Here is a 17001-nt window from a genome sequence, read left to right on the forward strand (position 1 = left end):
AGTATTCAGATGTGTATGTTATGTTCATGTTGACAGTTCAATGCGACACAAGTTTCAGGATAAGGCCTTGAAGTGCAGATTTATGGGGTATGCTGATGATTATAAAGGGTACAGATGCTATGATCCCGTGAGCAAGCGTATCAAAATATCCAGGAATGTTGTATTTGATGAATTGAATTTTGATCACAAGTTTGACACCCTTCCTGAAATTGAAGTTTATCACCCCTGGTTGAGCTCTGACCTCTTCTCTAGTGTTGATGATGTTTGTCCTTCAAAATGTAATAAAAGAGATGAGGGAAACATGTCTGATGTTGTACAGACGGCTCAGGAAAGTGTCATTTCAGATCCACTCTTGCCTCTCGAAAGGTATAAAGGCATTGTTTACTCTAGACGTGAGAAAGGGATTCTTCCTAATTTTAATCAAGAGATGAATTCTTCTTCTGCTTTTGTTTCATCCTCTGCTCCCAGAAGATCCACTCGACCTCGACATCCTATTGATAGATGAGTAAGTTATGAGAATTTCACTATGGATTTTCAACTCTTCTTAACCTCTCTAGGTAAGGAAGATCAGCCCATGACTTTCTATCAAGAAACAAATTCTAAGTGATGGATTGAAGCTATGAATGAAGAAATGGTCTCTTCATGAATGTGGCACTTGGGAGATTGTTCCCAGACCACATGATCGAAATGTAGTTGGGTCCAAGTGGGTGTACAAAATAAAGTATAAGCCAGATGGTACTATTAAGCGATATAAGGCTAGGCTAGTTGCCAAAGGATTCACCCAGGAGCAAGGACAAGATTATGATGAGACCTTCAGTCCGGTTGTGAAAATGGGTACTATTCGAATCATACTATCATTGGCTATTGAACATAAGTGGATTATCAGTCAATTGGATGTAAAAAATGCATTTTTACATGGAACTCTAAAGGAAGAAGTATACATGGAACAACCCACTGGGTATGTAGAAGGGAACTCCAGAGATTATGTGTGTTTATTAAAGAGAGCTATATATGGTTTGAAGCAAGCCTCTCGATCTTGGTTTGACAGTTTTTCTCTTGAAATAGAGAAATATGGTTTTAGTCGTTCGCTTCTTGATTATTCTCTTTTCATATTCAAATGTAACGACACAATTACCTTATTATTGATATATGTAGATGACATAATCATTACAGGTAACTCTGATGAACATATTGAGCAGGTTCAAGATGAAAGACCTTGGTAAACTGCGGTATTTTCTTGGAGTAGAAGTTGACAGAACTATTGAAGGCATGACACTTACCCAACATAAGTATACTATTGATGTTCTCAGCAAAGCAGGTATAAAAGATTGCAAGCCTCTAAGCACACCCAGTGTACTTCATCAGAAACTCAGTTCTAGAGATGGCGATTTGTATAAGGATCCTACAGGATATCGCAGGATAGTGGGGATGCTTCAATATCTCACTTTTACTCGCCCTGATATTGTCTATTAAGTCAATCAGGTATCTTAGTTCATGCATGAACCGTGTATTGGACATATGGAAGTTGTTAAACGTATTCTTCGATATTTGAAGGGAACTATTTGGGATGGTCTTTTGTATAGAAAGAGTATGAATGAACATAACATGCATGAACTTCTTGTTTACACAGATGCAGACTGGGCAGGAGATCCAGATGAGCGTAGGTCAGTGTCGGGATATTGTATTTTCGTTGGCCTAAATCTTGTCTCTTGGAGCAGTAGAAAACAAAGGGCTATTGCCAGATCAAGCACAAAAGTTGAATATAGATCAATGGCGGTTGCTATAGCTGAAGTAACATGGATTAGACATTTGTTGACAGAAGTAGGCGAATCAATATCTAAATGTATTCTCCTATGTGACAATCAAAGTGCCATCAACATGTCATTCAATCCTATCTACCACAGTCGTGCCAAGCATATTGAAATTGATCAACATTTTGTAAGACAGAAAGTCGAAGAGAAGGAAATTGAAGCAGAATTTGTTCGGACTACTGATCAAGTTGTTGACTTATTTACCAAAGGGCTTATCAAGGACCGATTCTGGATGTTGAAAGACAAGTTGTTCATGGTTCAAAACCATGTACAACTTGAGGGAGGATGAAAAGAAGCGTGTATTCACGACTGGGTTTGGATCTTATCCAAACCCAATTCGAGTTCAGCTAATTAGCACATGTTCATTAAAGGCATTAATGGCATATTGTAATTTACATTTGTTGTATGATGGGTATTTTCGTACCCTAGCAATTGTAACATGTTTTAATGGGAAGCCCAATATCACAATCAACTATTGGGAAATTCTGCACCTTTCTTGTCTCCCTCTCATTCGGTGCCTCCTCTTGTGTATGAAGCAGGGAACCACGATTTCTATCATTATCACATGGATTTTAGCCTAGAAGATTAATCACTTTCTTTATATTATAGGGAGCTCTTTAATGATTTGTTTCCATATACAGATGATAGAATGTTAACTGTGGAAAGGTATTATCTGGAGCAAGTAACAAAAGGAAATTTTCAAGTAGAGACATCTTACCAAGTGTTAATCCTAAAAAAAAAATTTGTGCTAGCATTGGTAGCTCTAAATGATTAGCAATGTTATAAATTACGTGAATTAAGAATGGGAATCTCTTAAAGTGTCACAAGGTGTAATTCTTAAAATAACCTTATATTTGGTTGCATCTGTTTACTATTCTTGAACGTAGTTGTGTAATGAAATACAAAAGAACAATAGAATGCCTCTTATGGGATTTAGAAAACACACAAAGGTGTGTAAAAGCAAAGACCACTTATGGGTCAAATACAAGCATACAAGCACAAAACCATAAATGGGCAAGAGATAATCATAAAAAATATAGATCTTATTTTAGAGCACTTGCTTAAGTCAAGCCCTTACACATCTATGAGGAAACACCCCTATATATACACAAAGGAGAGCCAATATAGCTGTTGGGATCATCCCAACAGCTATATTTGTCAAATGACAATATTGCCATAACAAAAACAGAAATTTACAAAACAAAAAAATAAAGGAAACAAAAAATATACAAAGACACTAGTGCCCCTAATGGGCACAACCTATGCAGTGAAAAGACTGAAATACCCCTATTGGGTATTACCTATTACAATGATGTGAACATATGTATCATATATATATTTATATGTATGTACATATATGATACAACTTAACAAGTTAACAATGTAACTTTTATATATGGGTGGGGGTGATGGTGTGTGTGTGTGTGTGTGTGTGTGTGTGTGTGTGTGTGTGTGTGTGTGTGTGAGAGAGAGAGAGAGAGAGAGAGAGAGAGAGAGAGAGATTCTGCATTTAGTGAGGTTTAATTAGGGTGCATGGCTCTATTTGGTGGGCTTTTTGGAGATGACTGAGATCCAATCATTTATGTTCATATGCCACATGACAAGTTTTGAACCAGGGCCAGAAAATCCAAAAATGTTTCCATCGATAAGCGAACCTGTTAATTGCAGAGAGGCCCTCTTTATTTTGGTGCATCAGAAACATGACCTATCTCAGTCAGTTTTCTGGTTGAGCAAAAAATTCTGGTGTACATCATCCTTTACCATGCTGAACTTCCTGGATGGGAAAACACACTGAATTGTAGGGCTACATAACTTATTAGAAAACAAAATAGGTTCTGCTTTATAAATAGGGTGACTCCAGCTCCCAACTCTATTTCAAGCCTAAGAGTCCGAAGCTTTAACAAGGAGAAGACACAACTTACAAAAGGATGTATAGTGGTTAAGAGGAATAAAACGAGTTAGGTTGCTTCAAATATGACTGCTTGCTGCCAGTGAGTTCTTTAATATGATCATGCTAAGTGAAATTTTCAGTAGAAAATTGTTCTGGCATTTATCACCTTGTTTGGCATACCATTTGACCTTGAATCTATGCACCACCATCCAGCCATGGTTACTTGGACATGAGAAGCAGCTGCCACTCTTGACTGTTTTGGGGAACAACTATCTGCACTTCTTCTGTCTCAATTCCATCAATTAATTCAACTGTTTCAGTTGAACAAGGATGTTTTACAGTGAAATATTGATTTTGCCTCCAATTCAAGCGGGTCATATTATATTAGAAGAGGTGGCTGCCCGTTAGAACATTGCTGACCATTGAATGTATACATCATCGTCTTAAAAGACTCAAACAGTATCTTTGTTTTTGTCTTTTTTTCCTCTGAGTTGGTATCTTGGTGATAAAAAAAATATTTTCATGGTATTCAAGAGTCAATATGGGGAATGATCGCCTGTGGGGTTCAAACCCGAGACCTGTCTTTTTTCTTTTTTGTGGGACAGTGGAGACCCCTCAGTTATATAGTGTCACCTAATCATCTAGCTATCTCAACTGACAGCAGTCAACATACTCATTCCTTCAGACTCAAGGTTTAGATTTTGTACAAATGCTTCATTTGTGGACTCAAGGTTTATATTTTGTACAAATGCTTCATTTGTGGTCTTCTACCTAGAAAACTTCTTATGGATGTGTCAAGGTGATCCTTGCGATGAATTGTTGGTCAAAAACAGGTTTTTCTTTCTGGTTATGAGAGAGACAAAACAAACTCAGTCAAAGGCTTGGGTGATCCAACTACATCACATATTCACACTGACTACTAACCAAGAGCACCGCAAGCATCTTTAAACTATGAAACCAAGAGCTGAGTTTCGTACCAGAGGGAGAAGGTATAAGACAAGGGATCACATGGCTTAAAAAATCTAGGTATAAAGAAATGAACCGAAGGACAAGATGCAAAATATCGTCACATAGACACTCATTTTAACTCCTGTAGAAAACTTCATAAAATCAGTTGTATGGATGTTGATAGGAGCAGAAAACAATATGAAATGTAGCAGTCCTGTTTTTCACTATGAACAGAATGAGGAACTTGACCCTAAAAAGTTTTGCATCAAATTTTTATGCAGGCACAGTTCCCTTAACCATTGAGTGGGGATGGCACAGATAAATATAGTCAAATCATGATTGGGTTGGGTCCATTTGTTTTGCAGAATCCATTGCTGGACTTTATTTGTGTTTATATGTTTAGTATCCTGATTTTCTAATTAAACACTTATGAGATGGATTAGTAATTTCAACTGCTAATTTCTTTTATGTTCATATGCTTTCATTTAGCAAAAGCAATGCATATGTGACTAGAATTTTGCTGCTATCTTTATGCATGTGTGTATAACATGATGGGCATGCCTTTTGTGTAGGTTGACATTAATGTATCTCCTGGATCTCATGCTAATGAAGAGTCAGGTGCTTGGACCATTCTCCTTCAATACCTTTTAATGGTTTGAGACAAGTCATCTAATTAATTGGCTGTAGCTTACTTTGTCATTCTTGTTCCTATTTGACATGTTCTCTCAGAATTCTATTAGTTTGTTCTCTTTCCCTTCTTTGTTGTTTGCTCTGTTTATTGCATGTATGATTAACTTATGGCCAAATCTTGCGTGCGGCTTTGTTCTGAATGTTTCAATTCTATACTTATTTCACATGTTCTACAGGAGCTTGTAATTAGCAACCTTTTGAATTTGATAGAAATCATTCTTGGTAGGTGTCAGCAAAAAGACATTTCGCAATAATTGTTTCAGATTTTGGTAAATTCAAAACGAAATCAATCATTGTGGTTCCCTACTGTCAAAACTAACCAGTTCAAAGTTTTTACTGCATAAATTACAAAACTCACTGACTGGAAACAGTGGACACCCCATTGTCAAACAAGGTCAGATGCTGTTCACGCGTTGATTTTGCGCAAAAAAGGGTCTTTAACGGCAGTCACCGACCACAGCTAAAGCCTAGATGATCTTCAGCAGTGGTCATGACCATCACTAAAGACCCTTTAGGCGGATTTTTTTTCCCGCCACTGATAGTGTGCGCGATCAGCATCTGATATTTGTCCGCTGTTTCTGTCTGACATTTAAGCAACCACTGTTACGTCTTTCTCCCCATCGACTTACTACCTACTTATATATTGTTATTGCCTTTGGCCCCTTAGCTTTTTCTTAATGTCTGGCTTATGAAATTCCTTTTTGCCTTTAACCCACCAATAATTTTTCACTAAGAAAATAAGGTGATAAATATTAAGGGACTTTTAGTAGCTTTATACAAATTATGTTCCAAGACCCATTTTTCTGAATAAATAGACAAATAAGGGCCTAAGTCTTATTACCTCATTTAACCACATGAAGTGGATTTACTAAACTGTCCTTGTATGCCAACATAAAGGGTGAAAAGTTTCCGAATCAAGGCAAGAATAGACATTTATATGCATCGTAACTGTAAAAATTGGCTTCATCTCTCTCTTTGTTTTATAAACCGTCGTTTATTACAAGTTGGGTTCGTTTTTGAGATATTTAATTGTATAAAAAATGAGTCGATTTCTATTGATAAGTTTCTCTTTTGTTTCCTCTTTTTGTTAAACCATGATTGCTGCAGTATGATTTTAGAAGCAACTTTCTTCCGAACAGCGAGGTCATGTATCAATATGGACCAACCACATTTAAGTAGTAGTCTACACCAGCGTCATCCAATTCTGCTCACCCGGGGACACGTTTTGCTGTCTTTTAGTGAATCTTACTAATTCCACTGTCCTTTGCATGAAAACTTTTGTACAATGTTGTTGCAGTCAACAAGCAGTTGAACGATAAAGAAAGGGTTGCTGCTGCTTTGGAGAATCCCAACCTTCGCCAACTTGTGGATGACTGTCTCCAGTCCAGTGAACTTGAAGGTTGCTGAGTTGGGGGTGTTTTCGGAAACAGCCTTACCCGTTTTCCCTTTTCCTCTGTATGTACGTCAGAAAGGATTCGGCTTGTTCACAGATTTCGACTTGAAAGATGCATGTCTGTTTTTGTGCTCTTCTAGAAAATAAACCAAAAGGAGGCTTTAAAATAATAATAATAATAATAAGAGCCAATTCTCATTTTATCGTTCTACCTTTGTCGTGTAGTGGAATAATTTGAGATGAGATTCATGCAACCCGAAAACGACGATTTGGAACCTCCCGAGCCAACACTGAAGCTTTTCCAGGCTAGCAACTGTCGTCTGCGAGACGTTTGCAGACAAATTCCAAGTGCGCTCATGCAGTTTGTGGGCACTAGCCAGCTACTTGTTGTCCATCTAACGGAAGGATCCGAGTTAGCTAGAGAAACGATTCAATATGGAAGAGAAGGTTAGCGAAGTGGAGAGACCACTTTTAATCTTTTTTATTCAAGAACCGGGAGATTAAGGCCCCCTCATTTTTTAGTATATTTACACTAAATCCCTGTTCACCTCCCAGGGGTTTATCTTTCCACAGGATGCATTCCTCGTCCTGGTCGAAGTGTAGACTGCTTAATTAGACGTGGGTGTTAAACGGTGCAGCCTCATCGGCAATGACACATGAATTGCGCTATTGGTTCCAGGAGATCTATTGACCGTATATCACATTTGAACATGACTGCATCCATTCGTTTGTGTGTGTGCACACGTGCCTGTGCATGAGATAGAATCTGGGTTTAGCATCCATTTTTTTTAATTTGTTTGGGCTCAGTTTGGATATTGGACCTACTCATGATCCACATAGAATTAGGATTTCTATTAGTTATAAATATTTGCTGTGTGGGTTTGTAAAGGGTTAGTTGATGAATGAATTTTAAGTGTTTCCTTTCATTTTAATTGTTTATAGCATAGTTGCATAAAAGTGTGAAAATACCAGGGGCAATATGATTGCACAAATATTTGTGCATTAAGCACCTGATCACCCTCCATCTTGAGGACAGGGCCTGTTAGTTGTGAGGCCCAAGGGCTGATGGAGGGTGACCAAGTGCTTAATGCACAAGCATTTGTGCAATCATATTGCACTCCATCCGGACCTCTGACCAATATTGCAAGATTTATAAAAATCTTGTCAATATCTTGAGAAATTGCTTGAAAGTTTAAAAAGGCAATTTCTCACTAGATTTTCAAACCGTGACAAATATCATAATATTTATATTTTTAAAAGATATTTATCGTGAAAACTCCTGAGATTTTTATTTTTAAATGTGTTTTATTTATATTTTTATAAAAATTAAATTTATTTATATTTTTAATTTATGTTTTATTCCAGAGATTTTGCCTAAAAAATGCAAGATTTATGAAAATTTTCAAAATCGAGTTTTTTGCCTGCGGAGATTTTGCCGTTTTTTAACTTTTGTCACTATGATCCGGACTCTTCGAATGCACGATCCTATTGGTTTCAAGGTTTTCCAAGTGTTCGACTCAGGGAGCGGCAATGATCGGTCATAGATCTTATGGCTATCTGGATGTACAGCGGGCGGCACAACCGTTGACAAGCAACATCGTGCGGCTGCATGACCCGTCGGAGCATCTGTCCATGGCGACCATCGATAACCATAGCAATGCGTCCTTCATCAAGGAGATGCAGTCCTATCAAGCATCCTTTGTAGCAGCGCCATCTGTCTTAGGGTTGCCGCTGGCCGGGACAAGGTGGAGCAGTGCTTGGATGACATCCGGACAGTGCCAAATGACCCGAGGGTACGCAACTGTTCCTTCACACCTACCACCATCTTAGCCCTCAAACTTTCTCCCAAAACCGGATGGACCAGCAATACGTCGCTGGCCAGAAGCTAGACGGCAACCTGCCGCCGGCCAGAAATAGCTAGCGAGGCCCTCACAAGTCAGCCGAACTGCTCGGTTTTCCCCTGTCCATCGCCATCTCTCCTCAACCTCCTCTAACTGTCGCTACATCTACGCCCGACGACGGTCAGCGCTTGATCGGCGCCCTACCGCCAGCCAAGTCCAGCCGGATGGCCGCCCGATCCTACTGTTTCAAGCACCGGCCTCCCTCTTTCCTCACCACCGTCCCCTGCTTACCCCTCTTACATGGCCGGACACGGTGAGCTTCCGGCCGGAAGGAATTCGCCGGCAGCCCCGCCGGAGGCTCCCCATGGTTGATGGGTGAGCAAGGGTTCCTAAACCTTAACCTCACCCACCACCTCTCCTCACCGTATCGTTGGGGAGCAGGATCAGGTCACGGTGGATCTTGGGGATAATCACCAAAAGAAAAATGTTTAGGATCGCAGAGAAATCAAAGCAGGTTATATGTTCCCCCCAACAGGGCAGTTAGCTACATCTCATGATCGGGGTCCCAAAGAGCACAATGTATGTAAGCATGTGCGTCTCCTATCTCCATGTTTGTCAGCATTAATTAACGTTGGAGTTTGATGCGATTGCAAAGACTTAAGTACCCTCTCCTCCATTGGTGTAAAAAAAAATGACGGTTCTTGAAAAGGAGTGGTTGTAAAGACTTAAGTGCCCCGAAGATGATTATTTAAGACCCAGTCTCTGCACTACAGGATTATCCGAGAAAGAAATCTCCCCTGGAGGAGGCCATGAACATCAACCCTCCCACTCTCTCTCTTCCTTCTATTTCTGCTTCTGTGCACATCCATTAGAAGATCATACATTGCTCCATCAAGCACCGACTGACCTGTACATTGACTCTTTTTGAGCCTGATTCAGAGTTTTTACCCTTACAGGAGGAGGGTTTGGGGGCTCCTCCCAGCGTGGGTATCATCATTCAACTAAATGAGTTGTAGATCCTGATTCAGAGCTTTTACCCTTACAAGAGAGGGGTAAAACATCATCTCACTCTCTCTCCCCTCTCTTTCTACTTCTGTGCACATCCAACAAACGATCCAACATTTCTCCATTAAACACCGACTGACCTGCACACTAACTGTAGCATCGTTCAACTTGATGAGTTCTGGAGCCTCATTTAGAGTTTTTGCCCTTACAGGAGGGGGGTTTGGGGGCTCCTCCCAGCGTGGGTAGCATCATTCAACTTGAAGAGTTGTGGAGTCCGATTCAAAGTTTTTACCCATTCATATTTTAAGGCATTAGATCTCATTTTTGAACATCCATGCATGTGCAGTTTGCTTTCATCATGTTCAGTTGCTTTCTAGATTATACTTTGAATTCTGGTGCATTTTAGATCTATCGATTTGTATGTAACCAGAGCTCATTTTAATCTGAATTTTTTACTGCAACTTCATGCATATGTCTTCATGCTCTCCATTAAAAATCAGATCATTCTGAGTTTGTTTGATCCACTTTAAAAATCGAGATTCAAAACCTGTTATTTTGCACCGTCAGGATTTTAGCAGAATCAGGACCAACTTGCGAAAGTGATTTCTCCCTAACCAGAGATGATCTTTCCGATCCGTAAAAAGGGTTGTTTTCTAAATTGAATCTAGTTTGTTCATACCAAATTTCAGCGATTTCTATGGTGTTTTCATATCAGTTTCGGGTCCAAAACCATAACCCTGTCACCTTGTGTCATTTTAACGGCTCAGATTTTGATCCATTTTGTTTGAATTTTATTTTCTTAATGGGAGATCATTTTTCAATTTTGTAAAACGGGTTCTCTTCGTTTATGTGTCTAGTTCATCCCTGTAAATTTTTAGAATTTTTCATGGTCAATTACTATTTTATTTTGATTAAATACCAGAACCTTGTATCCAGATTTTATAAATGTTCTGATTTTGGCCCCCATATCATGACTGTTGTAGCACTTCTTGAACAAATCGTTATTTGATTGACAATATTCTTCAGCAAATTGTTGTTATGATTTTTTTGAGTCTCTAATGAGTCCCTACTATGATTTGGAGTATTTTTGGGTCTCCAACGAGTCTCACAATGATTTATAGTGTTGTCCGGTCTTTTAACTATGATTTATAGTGCTTTGGGGTCTCCAACGAGCCCCACAACGATTTGTAGTATTTTTCGATCTTTTAACTATGATTTATAGTGTTTTCGGGTCTCTAACGAGACCCACAGCGATTTATAGTATTGTTGGACCTCGCTATAGCGATTTGTAGTGTTTCTCGCTAAACACTACAGCGATTTGTGATACAAATTGCTATCCGAATCAGGACCAACTTGTCAGGGTCATATCTCCCTAACCAGAGATCGGATTTCAAATCCGTAAAAAGTGGTGTCTTTGTTATGAAGTCTAGTTTACTCTTATAAATTTTCAGCAATTTCTATGGTCATTTGATACCCCATTTGAATCTAAAACCAGACCCCTATCAGTCTGCCTTATTTGAATGACATAGGTTTTTATTTCATTTTGTAAGAGTCATATCTCTCCAACGGAAGATCATTTTCCAAATCCGTAAAAAGAGTTTTCTTTCTTTATGTGTCTAGTTTATATCTGAAAAGTTTTATAACTTTTTATGCTCATTTGATATTTCAAACCTGTTAAAAATCGAGACACATAGAGGAAGTTTCAAACTTTTTAAGTTTTATAACATTTTATAACATGTCTCAGTTTCTAACAGGTTTGAAATATCAAATGAGCATAAAAAGTTATAAAACTTTCCAGATATAAACTAGACACATAGAGGAAGAAAACCCTTTTTACGGATTTGAAAAATGATCTTCCATTGGGAAGATATGACTCTTACAAAATGAAATAAAAACCTATGTCACTCAAATAAGGCAGACTGATAGGGGTCTGGTTTTAGATCCAAATGCGGTATCAAATGACCATAGAAATTATTGAAAATTTACAGGAATAAACTAGACTTCATAACAAAGACATCACTTTTTACGGATTTGAAATCCGATCTCTGATTAGGGAGATATGGCCCTGACAAGTTGGTCCTGATTCGGATAGCGATTGTGAGGCTCGTTGGAGACCCAAAAATACTACAAATCATAGTAGAGACTTATTAGAGACTCAAAAAAATCATAACAACAATTTGCTGAAGAATATTGTCAATCAAATAACGATTTGTTCAAGAAGTGCTACAACAGTCATGATATGGGGGCCAAAATCAGAACATTTATAAAATCTGGATATAAGGTTCTGGTATTTAATCAAAATAAAATAGTAATTGACCATGAAAATTTTTGAAAATTTACAGAGATGAACTAGACACATAAACAATGAGAACCCGTTTTACAGAATTGAAAAAGATCTCCCATTAGGAAAATAAAATTCAAACAAAATGGACCAAATTTGAGTCGTTAAAATGACACAGGGTGACAGGGTTATGGTTTTTGACCCGAAACTGGTATGAAAACACCATAGAAATCACTGAAATTTGGTATGAACAAACTAGATTCAATTTAGAAAACAACCTTTTTTACGGATTGGAAAGATCATCTTTGGTTAGGGAGAAATCACTCTCGCAAGTTGGTCCTGATTCTGCTAAAATCCTGACGGTGCAAAATAACAGGTTTTGAATCTCGATTTTTAAAGTGAGTTAAACAAACTCAGAATGATCTGAGTTTTGGTGGAGAGCATGAAGACATATGCATAAAGTTTCAGTAAAAAATTTAGATTAAAATGAGCTCTGGTTACATACAAATCGATAAATCTAAAATGCACCAGAATTCAAAGTATAATTTAGAAAGCAACTGAACATGATGAAAGTAAACTGCACATGCGTGGATGTTCAAACATGAGATCTAATGCCTTAAAATATGAATGGGTAAAAACTTTGAATCAGACTCCACAACTCATCAAGTTGAATGATGCTACCCACGCTGGGAGGAGCCCTCAGACACCCCTTTTCTGTATGGGTAAAAACTTTGAATCAGATTCCATAACTCTTCAAGTTGAATGATGCTACCCACGTTGGGAGGAGCCCCCAGACCCCTCTCCTATAAGGGTAAAAACTCTTAATTAGGATCTACAACTCATTTAGTTGAATGATGCTACCCACGCTGGGATGAACCCCCGGACCCCCCTCCTGTAAGGGCAAAAACTCTAAATCAGGCACATAAGTAGAGAGAGAAGGGAGAGAGAGTGAGAGGGTTGGTGTTCATGGCCTTCTCCAGGAGGAACCCTTTACCTCCCTTGATTTCTTCTCTAGAGAGAGAGAGGGTTTTACAGTGTTTTACGAAGAAGGAAGAAGAAGAAGAAGAAGATGACGATGGAGCAATGTAGGATCGTCTGTTGGATGTGCACAGAAGTAGAGAGAGAAGGGAGAGAGAGAGTGAGAGGGTTGATGTTCATGGCCTTCTCCAGGAAGAACTCTTTGTTTCCCTTGATTTCTTCTCTAGAGAGAGAGAGGGTTTTACAGTGTTTTACGGAGAAAGAAGAAGAAGGCATGTTTGTCCTTTTTTTGAACAGAAAAAGAAGAAGACTTTGAAGAGTCAACATCATCCTCGACTTTCTGGATGGAGGACATGTTTGTCCTTTTTTTGAACTGTTTGTTTTTTCTTTTTTGAATGAAGGGCATTTTTGTCATTTTCTCAAACCATCACTTTATGAGAAGAATAGCAAGAAAGGGTACTTAAGTCTTTGCAACAACACCAGAGTCCGATGCAAAGTTATGTCAACATACACGGGAATACGAGCCCCATGTGCTTGTATACGTGGTGCTCATTCAAAGCCCCGAACACAGACGTGGGATTCAGTGAATCATCGGGGGCGAACATACACCACTCTCTCCAGAGAAATGGCGGTGAGAGAGAGGGGCAAAGTCTTTGTTTTACCTTTTTGTTTTTTTAATGTTTATCGTTAACGCCGTTAAGTGTTTAGGAAGGCAGTTGGGGATACCATGCATCGCAATCTCGGTGATAGTATGAACGACCAAGATCTTCCGATGATAAACGAGGTCATTTGACCTGATCCGGCCCCGATTTTCGGCGTCAGAGTTTCCACAACTCACCAAAGCATACTAGTCAATGTTGGTGACCCTTAGGGCTTTAACAATGCTTCTGGTTTCTTATTTCCCCGATGCCAACCTCCTTGCATGAAAACTTAAGCCCACCTTCTAGTTTTATTGCATAATTACTTTCTTTTTTATCAAGTGATTGCTTAACGACCGATACTAAAATTTTGTGATACCCAAATGCTAATATATTTCACAATAATCATTTGCAGGTGTTAAAGCAGAAACTAGCATGTATCTAGTTGGAGTACGACTCTCTTAATTGTCAGCCGTCATTGAATGGTAGAATGGATCGTCATGTGCTACAGGACGGCAAAACAGATCATCGTCTATTACTGAATGACTTACTGAATTGTCGTCCACTACAGGACAAGAGAACATATCTATCATTCGTTACAGGACGACAAAGCAAAATATCGTCCGCTACTAGACAACATAAACATTTCGTCGTTCGTTGCATCGAACGTTATCCGTATACGATCCCAACCGCCTTTTACGTTTTTTTAGGACAGGAGGACTCTTCTTTCACCAGTTTTCAAATGAGACGACTCTTTTAGATAAGTCTTATCTTCATCCAAGATAAACCTAAATCTATTTAAGATCGGGTTTAGACCCAAAAAATCCGATGATCCATGTCTTGTTTTGAACTCTATAAATAAGAGTTCACTCCTATACCTTGATAAATTTATACTTTGATAAATTGAAAATTAGACACTCAAGTGTTGGCCCTGTAAGATCAAGCTTACTTCATCCCTTCTGACACGTTGTCCCGATGCTATTGAAAAATACTCATACCTACGTAAAAGTGCTAACGGACAAAAAAAAGCTTGAACGATAAAACAAATCCTCAAGTATGAAAAAGGTATTTTTTCAGATCCCTAATTTGTTTATTCTAATTTTATTTATTCTTTGGATTAGGTGCTTATACATGTTTTTTATTTTTATTTGCATATTGGTATATGCGGTGGTATAATTTAAGCTATAGAGATCAAGAAACTTGTCTTGTCTTTACCTTCCCATCAGGCAAAGGACGGTTGGAGCTTGCCAATGGTGCCCCATAATTTCAAAGATGATTTTCACAAATCTGAGTAAGTACCATCATTCTCAATTCAAAATAATTTATCAATAGTTTTTTGCGATCGCGATGAGACATACTTTTTTTTTCGTAGCTCGAATTGCATTGCGAGGAGATTTTGAGCCATAACGAGCCCAAAATCTTTGTCCTTCAGATTTTTGTCTTTGTCTATATGGCAAACCCAGTTTTGTCATATGCTGACATTTGGTTATTCGCTCACTGTCGTTCGCCACATTTGGCCATTCGATGACCGCCATTTATAGACCTGTCTGTTTGCATATACGTCATCCAGCAATATTTTGTTGGCAGGTTCTACCAGACGGACCATCATCTGCAACATTTGGTCATCCACTGATAGGCAGTGTCGTTCGCAGACCCTCGCATCTGCAGGTTTTGTCATCCACTGACAGGTAATATCGTCTGCAGACCCTCACCTTTGTAGGTTCTGCCGTCTATTGGCAGACAGTATCGTCCGCTGACAAGCAGTGTCATCCGCAAACCCTCACATATGCAGGCTCTACTGTCTGCTCACAGACAATATTGTCCGCAGACCCTCATGTTTGCAGGCTCTATCATCCAGTGACATACAATGACGTATGCAGACCCTCGTGTTTGTAGGCTCTGTCATCCACTGATAGACAATGTTGTCTGCAGACCCTCGCATCTCCAAGATCTGTCGTCCATTGACAAACAATGTCATCCACAGGCCCTCACGTCTGTAGGCTCTGTAGTCTACTGATAGACAGTGTCATCCGCAGACCCTTACGTATGCAAGTTCTATCATCCACTGACAGACAATGTCATCCACAAACTAATGGCGGTGTCGACGATGAAGTCGATCCATGACCCGTGATCCAATCGGATCCCCACGTGCGGAAGTTGTTGATGATGACTGATGAGTCCAAACAGGACTCAATAAAAGGTCGATTTGAGGTAACAGACCTCTGTTTTGACAAAAATGGTAAACACAGGAAAGATGCATGACAGACACGCATTTCCAACGAATATAAGTATGCAGGAATCAGAGGGGTATTGCCCGATTTATATTGTTGTGTTTTTCTGTTCTAAGATATATGAAATGTAGAACAGGATTTGGAACATGCAGGTAACAAGAGACTATATGAAGCAGTAAATGAGCAAATTATCAAAACCTCAGAACATGAAAGATCTTAAACAGGATGTTAACTTCTCTAAATGTCATGTGATTCATCAAACAAAGTAGCACAGACAAAGAATTGTCACCAATACCAAATGTCGTGAGGGTATAACATGGTAGTTCAACAAAATTCTTTTTCTTTTCTTAACATTCATGCAATAGAGATTGATAGCCATATTTGTCTAACAACGATGCCAAATCAGAAAAAATTGTTTAACAGAAAAGTCGGAGATCCAGATGTTAGCTTTCCAACAAGCTAAGACTCAGATTTTTCTGTTCAGTCGTTTAGGAGAACAGCGCAAAACGTTAACCTCTATCAAGCAAATTACTGTCAGGACAGAATGAGGTTCACTTCTCAACGTCAGGTTTTTACCAAGAATTTTAGCTCCCTGCTAACGTGGATTTCAGCCAAACGCTCAACACAAAAAGTTGAAGCTTGATGTCTTGGCTTTCCAACGAGCCAAAGTACGCATGAAACAAACCATTAACTTGGGAGCTACGGTCCAAACTTTGCGACTGTGTCAGACAATCTAGAGTGCAGAGACAAACAGGACTTGGGTCACGACCCAACGTCACAAACTTGCAAAAAAAACTAGCTGCTCTCAGACGCAGATTCTGGCCAATTTTCAAACACCAAAGTTGTAGCTCAATGCCTTGGATTTTCAACGAGCCCAAGTTCGCACCAATCGAACGTGTATCTTGAGAGATACGGTCCGAATACTGAGATTGTGTTAGACAGTTCAGACTGCCAATGAAGAGGGAAATACTCAAACGCAATTTTCTTAGATCCGAATTTTATTAGAGTGTTTAAAAGTCTAACCTGCAGAAGAAACACTTCTAATGATATTTTCACCGATTTTAATCGACCCTTCGTCCAATCCCAACACCAGCTAGAACTGGTTCAATCCAAACATGCATAAATAAACAATTTCTCAAGAGTTCAAGAAGCAATTACTCAAATCCAAATTTCTTTGATAGATAAGCAAACTTCAAACAAGATTTTGTCACAGGCACAAACACTTTGATTTCAGTAGGAAAAATTGACACAACCAGCTAATAACAGAAAAGTGATTAAGTAAGATGCATGAAAT

At 38.9% G+C, this 17001-nt stretch overlaps 1 protein-coding gene across 8 annotated transcripts in view; it reads left to right on the forward strand.

Annotated features, from left to right (window-relative positions):
* LOC149841558 (MIP18 family protein (DUF59)) overlaps positions 1-17001 on the forward strand; it is a 101548-nt gene that overhangs the window by 63205 nt on the left and 21342 nt on the right. For 6 of the 8 annotated variants that reach the window (XR_016430720.1, XR_016430719.1, XR_016430721.1 and 3 more), the window contains exon 4: positions 5223-5268. Coding sequence is in view for 5 of the 8 variants with exons in the window: in XM_089998531.1 (XP_089854657.1) it covers positions 5223-5268 (46 nt within the window). In the remaining 3 variants the exon portion in view is untranslated. Of the gene's footprint in view, positions 1-5222; positions 5269-6447; positions 6936-17001 lie in introns of those variants that run through there. The other 2 variants (XM_089998534.1, XM_089998530.1) reach the window with 2 other exon arrangements.

The sequence above is a fragment of the Nuphar pumila genome, chromosome 3 (assembly GCF_984573655.1).
Source record: "Nuphar pumila chromosome 3, dmNupPumi1.hap1.1, whole genome shotgun sequence".
Classification (NCBI taxonomy): Eukaryota; Viridiplantae; Streptophyta; class Magnoliopsida; order Nymphaeales; family Nymphaeaceae; genus Nuphar; species Nuphar pumila.